Raw genomic sequence first — 14,319 nt, forward strand, 5'->3', positions numbered from 1 at the left:
TCTCTCTCTCTCATCATCATCACGGTGGCTAGGAGATGTTAACTACCTCGCCTGGTCTACAGGAGGTCGTGGGTTCGATTGGGACCCTGACGCCTGCTGCTGTATATTTAGAGTTTGCGTGTCTCTCTCTCATAATCATCACGGTGGCTAGGAGATGTTAACTACCTCGCCTGGTATACAGGAGGTCGTGGGTTCGATCCCGACCCTTGACGCCTGCTGTGTATTTGGAGTTTGTGTGTCTCTCATCATCATCACGGTGGCTAGGAGATGTTAACTACCTCGCCTGGTATACAGGAGGTCGTGGGTTCGATCGCGACCCTTGACGCCTGCTGTGTATTTGGAGTTTGTGTGTCTCTCATCATCATCACGGGGGCTAGGAGATGTTAACTACCTCGCCTGGTCTACTGGAGGTCTTGGCCTGCTGTATATTTGGAGTTTGCGTGTCTCTCTCTCATCATCATCACCCTCCCCACTCAGCCCCTCCCCACCCAGCCCCTCTCTGCACGACGGACACAATAATCCCCTGTGGGCTGGTGTAACCAGGAGGTTCCTACCAATATCAAGAGCTCCGGTTGTCTAAATCTACGGTGCGTCAGTGGATCTCTGTGTAAGTCGCTGGTGACCCTGGGGCTGAGATCATCAACTCGCTGAGGCAATCAGCAGCTATAACCGAGTCCTCTGAGGTCACCCGGCCGCCCTGATGGGATGATGTTCGGTGCCCGATTTATTGACGGTATTACTGGTAGGAACCTCCTGGTTACACCAGCCCACAGGGGATTATTGTGTTCGTCCGTCGTGCAGGGAGGGGCTGGGTGGGGAGGGAGGGGCTGGGTTGATGATGTTGGGGTGATGGTGCTGATGATGTTGATGATGTGGGTGATGTTGGGGTGATGCTGATGATGGTGGTGATGTTGATGTGATGGTGCTGATGTGTGGATGATGTTGGGGTGATGGTGCTGATGTGTGGATGATGTTGGGGTGATGGTGCTGATGATGTGGGTGATGTTGGGGTGATGGTGTTGATGATGTGGGTGATGTTGGGGTGATGGTGTTGATGATGTGGGTGATGTTGGGGTGATGGTGCTGATGTGTTGATGATGTTGGGGTGATGGTGCTGATGTGTTGATGGTGGTGATGATGTGGATGATGTTGATGATTTTGGTGATGGTGGTGATGTGTGGATGATGTTGATGATGATGGTGTTGATGATGTGGGTGATGTTGATGATGTTGGTGATGGTGGTGATGTGTGGATGATGTTGATGATGATGTTGGGGTGATGGTGCTGATGTGTTGATGTTTGGGCTACGTAGCATCGAATCTGTTGAACCCTAAGAAACCCTTGTGAGGGGGCCCCGCCTCTTTGCGAGTCACGTGCTCGACCTGCCACTCACCCGGATGTAAATCTAAAAATAGCACCAGGGTGGGGCTACACGCTGACGTCAGATATCACGTGGTCCATCCAGCCGATGAGGGCGGGGCTTCATTTGCTCGGATCTGACGTCACTGCTCGCGTGACGCTACTTCCTCCACCGTGACCACGCCTCTTCCACCGATTAATCGATTACATCAAAAAGAGAAAATCTATTCCAATATTCATATCGATTAAGCCCTCGCCCACCACGATGCAATTTAATTGACTTGTGCGCTTAACATCGATTACGTTCGATTCGTTACCCGCGCATCCAATTGCAGTATATTCGTCGCAAAGTGAATGGGGAGGAATCGATTATTGAACGAGTAATATTAATCGAATCAAGGGGGGTGGGAGGAGATGGGTGAAAAACGACCCCTCCCCCCCCCACGGTGCCGCCCTCCCAGCATGCCTCGCGCGCAAGGGTTGCGGCTCGTGCCCCGCCCTATTTCACCATCGCCCCTCCCCCTTCCATCTCTGACCACGCCCCCTCTGACAATCGCCCCCCCCCCTCACCCCGCGTCCAGTTGCTGCTGCTGCTGGTGGCACGTGCCCTGCTAAGCGATGGGAGGAGAGAGGGGGAGGGGTGGAGGAGAAGGGAAGGGTGGGGTGGGAGAGGCGGGGCTTGGCGGCGAGTGGGCGGAGCTTGCGCGGTGGGCGTGGCTTGGCTGCGAGAAGGGGGCGTGGTTTGGCTGCGAGTGGGCGGAGCTTGCACGGTGGGCGTGGTTTGGCTGCGAGAAGGGGGCTGTCTTGGCTGCGAGTGGGCGGAGCTTGCGCGGTGGGCGTGGCTTGGCTGCGAGAAGGGGGCGTGTCTTGGCTGCGAGTGGGCGGAGCTTGCGCGGTGGGCGTGACCTGGCTGCGAGAAGGGGGAGTGGCTTAGCTGTGAGCGGGCGGAGCTTGCGCGGTGGGCGTGGCTTGGTTGTGAGAAGGGGGCGTGGCTTGGCTGCGAGTGGGCGGAGCTTGTGTGGTGGGCGTGGCCCCCTCCCCCTCTATATAAAAGTGGCGCGCCGGGGGCTCGCGGCTCCCGCCTCCCCCTCGCAAGAGAGCGAGAGAGAGAGAAAAAATTAATTATAACATCACCGCAATTAGCCCGATTAATTAACACCCCCCCACCACCACCACCACCAACCTCACAAACCCAATTACCGTCAAACCGCAATCGTCGTCGCGTGAGGGAGAGTCTCGCGCGGGCGCGGGATTTTTTTTTCTTTTTACCCCGCGGCCGTGTTTGTCTCTCCCCCCCCCCCACCACCATCACCACCACCACACCGCCCCCCCAACCAGAACCGTCCGCGCGGCTAACCCCCCTCACAACCTCCTCAGGCTACCGTCGCCACCACCACCGTCGCCGCCGTCGCCGCCGCCGTCACCGCCGCCTCTCATAACGGTCGCACCCCGCGGGCCGGGCTAGGCCGGGGGGGGGGAGGAGGAGGGCGACAGGGAAGGTAGGAGGAGGAGGAGAAGATTGCCGCCATGGGCTGTTTCGACAGCAAGACCGAAGACCAGCGGACGGACGAGAAGGCGCAGAGGGAGGCCAACAAGAAAATCGAGAGACAGCTCGCGCGGGAGAAGCAGCAGTACCGCGCCACGCATCGCCTCCTACTGCTGGGTGAGGCCGCCGCCACCACCACTACAACTATCACTACCACTACTACCACCACCATCACTACCACAACCACTACCACTACTACCACCACTATCACTACCACTACTACCACCACCATCACCACTATCACTACCACCACTACCACCACCACTACCACCATTACTACCACCACAACCACCACTACCACCACTACTACCACCACCACTACCACAACCACCACTACCACCACTACCACCACAACCACCCCCACTACCACCACAACCACCCCCACTACCGCCACTACCACCCCAACCACTACCACAACCCTCACTACCACCACAACCACCACTACCCCGGGCCACTCACCACCACAACAACCTCCACTACCACCACAACAACCCCCACTACCACAACCACTACCACCACCACAACCACAACCCCCACTACCACCACTACCACCACAACCACAACCCTCACTACCACCACAACCACCACTACCCCGGGCCACTCACCACCACAACAACCCCCACTACCACCACAACAACCCCCACTACCACCACCACCACCCTCGCCACTACTACCACCACCACCACTACCACCACCACCACTACCACCACCACCACAACCCCCACTACCACCACAACAACCCTCACTACCACAACCACCCCCACTACCACCACCACAACCCCCACTACCACCACAACCACCCCCACCACCACCACAACCACCACCACAACCACCACTACGCCGGGCCACTCACCACCATAACAACCCCCACTACCACCACCACAACCACCACTACCACCACCACCCCAGGCCACTCACCACCACCACCACAACCCCCACTACCACCAAAACCACCCCCACCACTACCACAACCCTCACCACCACAACCACCACTACCCCGGGCCACTCACCACCACAACAACCCCCACTACCACCATCACAACTACCACCACCACCTCAGGCCACTCACCACCACCACCACCACAACCCCCACTACCACCACAACCCTCACTACCACAATCACCCCCACTACCACCACCACCACAACCCCACCACCACATCCACAACCACCCCCACCACTACCACAACCCTCACTACCACCACAACCCTCACTACCACAACCATCCCGGGCCACCACCACCACCACAACAACCCCCACTACCACCACCATAACCCTCACTACCACAACCACCACTACCACAATCCTCACTACCACAACCACCCCAGGCCACTCACCCCCACTACCACAACAACCCCCACTACCACAATCACCACCACAACCCCCACTACCACCACACCATCCCCCACTACCACAACCCTCACTACCACCACCACAACCACCACTACGCCGGGCCACTCACCACCACAACAACCTCCACTACCACCATCACAACTACCACCACCACCACCTCAGGCCACTCACCACCACCACCACCACCACAACCCCCACTACCACCACAACCCTCACTACCACAATCACCCCCACTACCACCACCACCACAACCCCACCACCACATCCACAACCACCCCCACCACTACCACAACCCTCACTACCACCACAACCCTCACTACCACAACCATCCCGGGCCACCACCACCACCACAACAACCCCCACTACCACCACCATAACCCTCACTACCACAACCACCACTACCACAATCCTCACTACCACAACCACCCCAGGCCACTCACCCCCACTACCACAACAACCCCCACTACCACAATCACCACCACAACCCCCACTACCACCACACCATCCCCCACTACCACAACCCTCACTACCACCACCACAACCACCACTACGCCGGGCCACTCACCACCACAACAACCTCCACTACCACCATCACAACTACCACCACCACCTCAGGCCACTCACCACCACCACCACCACCACAACCCCCACTACCACCACAACCCTCACTACCACAATCACCCCCACTACCACCACCACCACAACCCCTCCACCACAACCACCCCCACCACTACCACAACCCTCACTACCACCACCACTACCACAACCCTCACTACCACCACAACCCTCACTACAACCACCACCACCACCACAACCCTCACTACCACAACCACCCCGGGCCACTCACCACCACCACCTCGTGGGGGAGGGGCAGCACACGACAGTACACATGGACTGCACGACAGTATAGTACTGGTACAGTACTAGCCAACACGCAGTACAGTAGTATTCTGGTTGGTGGTGGTAGTTATTTGCTTGTAGTGTTACTGGCAGTACACAGTGGTGGTGTACTGCAGTACACAGTGGTGGTGTACTGCAGTACACAGTAGTGGTGTACTGCAGTACACAGTAATGGTGTACTGCAGTACACAGTGGTGGTGTACTGCAGTACACAGTAGTGGTGTACTGCAGTACACAGTGGTGGTGTACTGCAGTACACAGTAGTGTACTGCAGTACACAGTGGTGGTGTACTGCAGTACACAGTAGTGGTGTACTGCAGTACACAGTAGTGGTGTACTGCAGTACACAGTAGTGGTGTACTGCAGTACACAGTAGTGTACTGCAGTACACAGTAGTAGTTATACTGCAGTACACAGTAGTAGTGTACTGCAGTACACAGTAGTAGTTATACTGCAGTACACAGTGGTGGTGTACTGCAGTACACAGTAGTAGTTATACTGCAGTACACAGTGGTGGTGTACTGCAGTACACAGTAGTAGTTATACTGCAGTACACAGTGGTGGTGTACTGCAGTACACAGTAGTAGTTATACTGCAGTACACAGTGGTGGTGTACTGCAGTACACAGTAGTAGTTATACTGCAGTACACAGTAGTAGTTATACTGCAGTACACAGTAGTAGTTATACTGCAGTACACAGTAGTGGTGTACTGCAGTACACAGTGGTAGTGTACTGCAGTACACAGTAGTGGTGTACTGCAGTACACAGTAGTGGTGTACTGCAGTACACAGTAGTAGTTATACTGCAGTACACAGTAGTGGTGTACTGCAGTACACAGTGGTGGTGTACTGCAGTACACAGTAGTGGTGTACTGCAGTACACAGTAGTGGTGTACTGCAGTACACAGTGGTGGTGTACTGCAGTACACAGTAGTGTACTGCAGTACACAGTGGTGGTGTACTGCAGTACACAGTAGTGGTGTACTGCAGTACACAGTAGTGGTGTACTGCAGTACACAGTAGTGGTGTACTGCAGTACACAGTAGTGGTGTACTGCAGTACACAGTAGTAGTTATACTGCAGTACACAGTAGTAGTGTACTGCAGTACACAGTAGTAGTTATACTGCAGTACACAGTGGTGGTGTACTGCAGTACACAGTAGTAGTTATACTGCAGTACACAGTGGTGGTGTACTGCAGTACACAGTAGTAGTTATACTGCAGTACACAGTGGTGGTGTACTGCAGTACACAGTAGTAGTTATACTGCAGTACACAGTGGTGGTGTACTGCAGTACACAGTAGTAGTTATACTGCAGTACACAGTAGTAGTTATACTGCAGTACACAGTAGTAGTTATACTGCAGTACACAGTAGTGGTGTACTGCAGTACACAGTGGTAGTGTACTGCAGTACACAGTGGTGGTGTACTGCAGTACACAGTAGTAGTTATACTGCAGTACACAGTGGTGGTGTACTGCAGTACACAGTAGTAGTTATACTGCAGTACACAGTGGTGGTGTACTGCAGTACACAGTAGTAGTTATACTGCAGTACACAGTAGTAGTTATACTGCAGTACACAGTAGTAGTTATACTGCAGTACACAGTAATGGTGTACTGCAGTACACAATGGTGGTGTACTGCAGTACACAGTAGTAGTTATACTGCAGTACACAGTGGTAGTGTACTGCAGTACACAGTAGTAGTTATACTGCAGTACACAATGATGGTGTACTGCAGTACACAGTAGTAGTTATACTGCAGTACACAATGATGGTGTACTGCAGTACACAATGATGGTGTACTGCAGTACACAGTAGTAGTTATACTGCAGTACACAATGATGGTGTACTGCAGTACACAGTAGTAGTTATACTGCAGTACACAGTGGTGGTGTGCTGCAGTACACAATGGTGGTGTACTGCAGTACACAGTAGTAGTTATACTGCAGTACACAGTAGTAGTTATACTGCAGTACACAATGGTGGTGTACTGCAGTACACAGTAGTAGTTATACTGCAGTACACAATGATGGTGTACTGCAGTACACAATGATGGTGTACTGCAGTACACAGTAGTAGTTATACTGCAGTACACAGTGATGGTGTACTGCAGTACACAGTAGTAGTTATACTGCAGTACACAGTGGTGGTGTACTGCAGTACACAATGATGGTGTACTGCAGTACACAGTAGTAGTTATACTGCAGTACACAGTGATGGTGTACTGCAGTACACAGTAGTAGTTATACTGCAGTACACAGTGGTGGTGTACTGCAGTACACAATGATGGTGTACTGCAGTACACAGTAGTAGTTATACTGCAGTACACAATGATGGTGTACTGCAGTACGCAATGATGGTGTACTGCAGTACACAGTAGTAGTTATACTGCAGTACACAGTGATGGTGTACTGCAGTACACAGTGGTAGTTATACTGCAGTACACAGTGGTGGTGTGCTGCAGTACACAGTGGTAGTTATACTGCAGTACACAGTGGTGGTGTACTGCAGTACACAGTGATGGTGTACTGCAGTACACAGTAGTAGTTATACTGCAGTACACAATGATGGTGTACTGCAGTACGCAATGATGGTGTACTGCAGTACACAGTAGTAGTTATACTGCAGTACACAGTGATGGTGTACTGCAGTACACAGTAGTAGTTATACTGCAGTACACAGTGGTGGTGTACTGCAGTACACAATGATGGTGTACTGCAGTACACAGTAGTAGTTATACTGCAGTACACAGTGGTAGTGTACTGCAGTACACAGTAGTAGTTATACTGCAGTACACAGTAGTGGTGTACTGCAGTACACAGTAGTGGTGTACTGCAGTACACAGTGATGGTGTACTGCAGTACACAGTAGTAGTTATACTGCAGTACACAGTGATGGTGTACTGCAGTACACAGTAGTAGTTATACTGCAGTACACAGTAGTAGTTATACTGCAGTACACAATGATGGTGTACTGCAGTACACAATGATGGTGTACTGCAGTACACAGTAGTAGTTATACTGCAGTACACAGTAGTAGTTATACTGCAGTACACAATGATGGTGTACTGCAGTACACAGTAGTAGTTATACTGCAGTACACAGTGGTGGTGTACTGCAGTACACAGTAGTAGTTATACTGCAGTACACAGTGGTGGTGTACTGCAGTACACAGTGATGGTGTACTGCAGTACACAGTAGTAGTTATACTGCAGTACACAGTAGTAGTGTACTGCAGTACACAGTAGTAGTTATACTGCAGTACGCAGTGATGGTGTACTGCAGTACACAGTAGTAGTTATACTGCAGTACACAATGATGGTGTACTGCAGTACACAGTAGTAGTTATACTGCAGTACACAATGATGGTGTACTGCAGTACACAATGATGGTGTACTGCAGTACACAGTAGTAGTTATACTGACAGTACACAATGGTGGTGTACTGCAGTACACAGTAGTGGTGTGCTGCAGTACACAGTGGTGGTGTACTGCAGTACACAGTGGTGGTGTAGCAGTACACAGTGGTGGTGTAGCAGTACACAGTGGTGGTGTACTGCAGTACACAGTAGTAGTTATACTGACAGTACACAATGATGGTGTACTGCAGTACACAGTGGTGGTGTACTGCAGTACACAGTAGTAGTGGTGTACTGCAGTACACAGTGGTGGTGTACTGGCAGTACACAGTGGTGGTGTACTAGCAGTACACAGTGGTAGTGGTGTACTGCAGTACACAGTGGTGGTGTACTGGCAGTACACAGTGGTGGTGTACTGCAGTACATAGTAATAGTGATGTACTGCAGTACACAGTGGTGGTGTACTGCAGTACACAGTAGTGGTGTACGGCAGTACACAGTGGTGGTGTACTGCAGTACACAGTAGTGGTGTACTGCAGTACATAGTAATAGTGATGTACTGCAGTACACAGTGGTGGTGTACTGCAGTACACAGTAGTGGTGTACGGCAGTACACAGTGGTGGTGTACTGCAGTGCACAGTGGTGGTGTACTGCAGTGCACAGTGGTGGTAGTGTACTGCAGTACACAGCGGTGGTGTAGCAGTACACAGCGGTGGTGTACTGCAGTACACAGTGGTGGTGTACTGGCAGTACACGGTAGTGGTGTTCTGCAGTACACAGTGGTGGTGGTGTACTGCAGTACACAGCGGTGGTGTAGCAGTACACAGCGGTGGTGTACTGCAGTACACAGCGGTGGTGTAGCAGTACACAGCGGTGGTGTACTGCAGTACACGGTGGTGGTGTACTGCAGTACACAGTGGTGGTGTACTGCAGTACACAGCGGTGGTGTAGCAGTACACAGCGGTGGTGTACTGCAGTACACAGCGGTGGTGTACTGCAGTACACAGCGGTGGGGTAGCAGTACACAGCGGTGGTGTAGCAGTACACAGCGGTGGTGTACTGCAGTACACAGCGGTGGTGTACTGCAGTACACAGCGGTGGTGTAGCAGTACACAGCGGTGGTGTACTGCAGTACATAGTGGTGGTATAGCAGTACATATTGTTGGTGTACTGACAGTACACAGTGGTGGTGTACTGACAGTACACAGTGGTGGTGTACTGCAGTACACAGTGGTGGTGTACTGCAGTGTGCAAAAATCGCGGCTGGCCACTGGTGGTGTACTGCAGTACACTGGTGGTGTACTGCAGTACACAGTAGTGGTGGTGTACTGCAGTACACAGTAGTGGTGGTGTACTGCAGTACACAGTAGTGGTGGTGTACTGCAGTACACAGTAGTGGTGGTGTACTGCAGTACACAGTAGTGGTGGTGTACTGACAGTACACCACCACGCTGTATATCAACATTAGTGTGTATACACAGGGCTGTGGTGTGTTAACTACACATCAGTACTGTCGTGTAATACAAAGCAGTACTATCTGTACGCACCCACAGTACACGGCAGCAGTACACGGCAGCAGTACACGGCAGCAGTACACGTCAGCAGCACACATCACTTGCCTGTCACAGTACGCACCACCTTTGTACCCACTGTTTTCACGGGGGTAGGGGGGGGGCTACCCAGCAGCAGCACACACCACGTGGAACACAGAAGCAGTACAAATGGCTGAACACTCACACCGGCACACAAAGATCCCCCGTGTAGCCTGTAGCAGACTGTTGGGGCAAGTGCTGTTAGCGAGTAGCACATGTGAAGGCCGGCACGGCACACGAGGGGTGGGGTGGCCAGCACCACCACGCCCGGCCGCCTTTGACTCTTCCCAGCCGCGATTTTTGCACAGCGCACCAGGTACTCATTTGAGGCTGAGTCGACCTAGGGCAGGTCCAGGACGGGTTCCGTTGATCGTCACCGGTGTTGTGCCGTGAGCGGGATTCGAACCCGGGTGGCGAGGTTCACAGGCACACGCAAACATAACAACAACCAGCAGCACAACACAGTACATACAAACCGGTACAGCGACAACTCTCACGCAGTACAAACCGGTACAGCGACAACACTCACACAGTACAAACCGGTACAGCGACAACACTCATGCAGTACAAACCGGTACAGCGACAACACTCATGCAGTACAAACCGGTACAGCCACAACACTCACACAGTACAAACCGGTACAGCCACAACACTCGCACAGTACAAACCGGTACAGCCACAACACTCGCACAGTACAAACCGGTACAGCCACAACACTCACACAGTACAAACCGGTACAGCCACAACGCTCATGCAGTACAAACCGGTACAGCCACAACACTCGCACAGTACAAACCGGTACAGCCACAACACTCACACAGTACAAACCGGTACAGCCACAACACTCATGCAGTACAAACCGGTACAGCCACAACACTCATGCAGTACAAACCGGTACAGCCACAACTCTCACGCAGTACAAACCGGTACAGCCACAACACTCGCACAGTACAAACCGGTACAGCCACAACACTCGCACAGTACAAACCGGTACAGCCACAACACTCGCACAGTACAAACCGGTACAGCCACAACACTCACACAGTACAAACCGGTACAGCCACAACACTCATGCAGTACAAACCGGTACAGCCACAACACTCGCACAGTACAAACCGGTACAGCCACAACACTCACACAGTACAAACCAGTACAGCCACAACACTCATGCAGTACAAACCGGTACAGCCACAACACTCATGCAGTACAAACCGGTACAGCCACAACTCTCACGCAGTACAAACCGGTACAGCCACAACACTCGCACAGTACAAACCGGTACAGCCACAACACTCGCACAGTACAAACCGGTACAGCCACAACACTCATGCAGTACAAACCGGTACAGCGACAACTCTCACACAGTACAAACCGGTACAGCGACAACACTCGCACAGTACAAACCGGTACAGCGACAACACTCGCACAGTACAAACCGGTACAGCGACAACTCTCACGCAGTACAAACCGGTACAGCCACAACACTCGCACAGTACAAACCGGTACAGCCACAACACTCGCACAGTACAAACCGGTACAGCGACAACTCTCACGCAGTACAAACCGGTACAGCCACAACACTCGCACAGTACAAACCGGTACAGCCACAACACTCGCACAGTACAAACCGGTACAGCCACAACACTCATGCAGTACAAACCGGTACAGCGACAACTCTCACACAGTACAAACCGGTACAGCGACAACACTCACACAGTACAAACCGGTACAGCGACAACTCTCGCACAGTACAAACCGGTACAGCCACAACACTCACGCAGTACAAACCGGTACAGCCACAACACTCGCACAGTACAAACCGGTACAGCCACAACACTCGCACAGTACAAACCGGTACAGCGACAACACTCACACAGTACAAACCGGTACAGCGACAACTCTCACGCAGTACAAACCGGTACAGCGACAACACTCACACAGTACACACCGGTACAGCCACAACACTCACACAGTACAAACCGGTACGGCCACAGCACTCACGCAGTACACACCGGTACAGCCACAACACTCACACAGTACAAACCGGTACAGCGACAACACTCACACAGTACACACCGGTACAGCCACAACACTCACGCAGTACAAACCGGTACAGCCACAACACTCACGCAGTACAAACCGGTACAGCCACAACACTCGCACAGTACAAACCGGTACCGCCACAGCACTCACACAGTACAAACCGGTACAGCCACAGCACTCATGCAGTACAAACCGGTACAGCCACAACACTCACGCAGTACAAACCGGTACAGCCACAACACTCGCACAGTACAAACCGGTACAGCCACAGCACTCATGCAGTACAAACCGGTACAGCCACAACACTCGCACAGTACAAACCGGTACAGCCACAGCACTCATGCAGTACAAACCGGTACAGCCACAACACTCACGCAGTACAAACCGGTACAGCCACAACACTCACGCAGTACAAACCGGTACCGCCACAGCACTCACACAGTACAAACCGGTACAGCCACAGCACTCATGCAGTACAAACCGGTACAGCCACAGCACCCACACAGTACAAACCGGGACAGCCACAGCACCCACACAGTACAAACCGGGACAGCCACAGCACTCACACAGTACAAACCGGTACAGCCACAGCACTCACGCAGTACAAACCGGTACGGCCACAACACTCACACAGTACAAACCGGTACAGCCACAGCACTCACGCAGTACAAACCGGTACAGCCACAACACTCACACAGTACAAACCGGTACAGCCACAGCACTCACGCAGTACAAACCGGTACAGCAACAACACTCACACAGTACAAACCGGTACGGCCACAACACTCACACAGTACAAACCGGTACAGCCACAGCACTCACGCAGTACAAACCGGTACGGCCACACCACTCGCGCAGTACAAACTGGTACAGCCACAACACTCACACAGTACAAACCGGTACAGCCACAGCACTCACGCAGTACAAACCGGTACAGCAACAACACTCACACAGTACAAACCGGTACGGCCACAACACTCACACAGTACAAACCGGTACAGCCACAGCACTCACGCAGCACTAACCACGACACTCAAATCGTCCACCAGCACAAGCTCTCGCAACACACGCGCGCACACAGGCGCACAACACTGACAGCACGACACCTCGTGAACATCACACGAGGCACCACCACCACCACCACACACGACACTCACAACGACCACAGGCACGGAATCCCACACATCCATCCGTACACAGTGCGATTTGACACACAAGGCATATGCCACCTATGCGCACACGTGCACATACGGTGCGTGTACACTTAAGACGCATACAACAACTGACACACATACAAACGACCGACCGTGCAACACACACACACACACAATGTACACAACACGCACTGGCATACACACACACACGTACAGTACTGCGTACAGCAACCGTACACTGCCAGCCACCCACAACAGCCGTGCATGCAGCAGATAATCACACTCGGAAACGCAACACGAATGAAACAGCCGCCTACACAACACAGAGGCGCATGAACCACACACACACTGCACACACACGCACTGCACTCACACACTACACAAACACACACCCACACTGCACACACACCCACTGCACACACACCCACCGCGCACACACACTGCACATACACCCACTGCACCCACACTGCAACCACACTATACACACCCACACCGCACACACACACTGCACACACACACTGCACACACACCCACTGCACACACACCCACACTGCAACCACACTATACACACACACACCCACTGCACACACCCACACTGCACACACACCCACACTGCACACACACCCACACTGTGCACACCCACACTGCAGACACACAACCACACTGCACACCCCCACACTGCACACCCACACTGCACACTCACACTGCACACACTGCACACATCCACACACACCCATACTGCAAACACACACAGCCACACTGCACTCGCACACACCCACACACACACACTGCACACACCCACACTGCAGACACACACCCACACTGCACACCCATACTGCAGACACACACCCACACTGCACACACACATGCACACTCAACACTGCACAGACACCCACACTGCACAGACAGACACCCACACTGTACTCACACACACCCACACTGCACACTCACACAAACACTGCGCACACCCACACTGCACACACCCATACTACACACACATCCACACTGCACAC

At 52.8% G+C, this 14,319-nt stretch overlaps 1 protein-coding gene across 1 annotated transcript in view; it reads left to right on the forward strand.

Annotated features, from left to right (window-relative positions):
- Positions 1-2,453: 2,453 nt before the first annotated feature.
- Positions 2,454-14,319, forward strand: part of LOC144949522 (guanine nucleotide-binding protein G(s) subunit alpha-like) — a 73,670-nt gene continuing 61,804 nt past the window's right edge. The window contains exon 1 of the mRNA XM_078879446.1: positions 2,454-3,022. Coding sequence (XP_078735572.1) covers positions 2,887-3,022 — 136 coding nt within the window. The 5' untranslated portion in view covers positions 2,454-2,886. The remainder of the gene's footprint in view (positions 3,023-14,319) is intronic.

Source organism: Lampetra fluviatilis, chromosome 54 (genome assembly GCF_964198595.1).
Source record: "Lampetra fluviatilis chromosome 54, kcLamFluv1.1, whole genome shotgun sequence".
Classification (NCBI taxonomy): Eukaryota; Metazoa; Chordata; class Hyperoartia; order Petromyzontiformes; family Petromyzontidae; genus Lampetra; species Lampetra fluviatilis.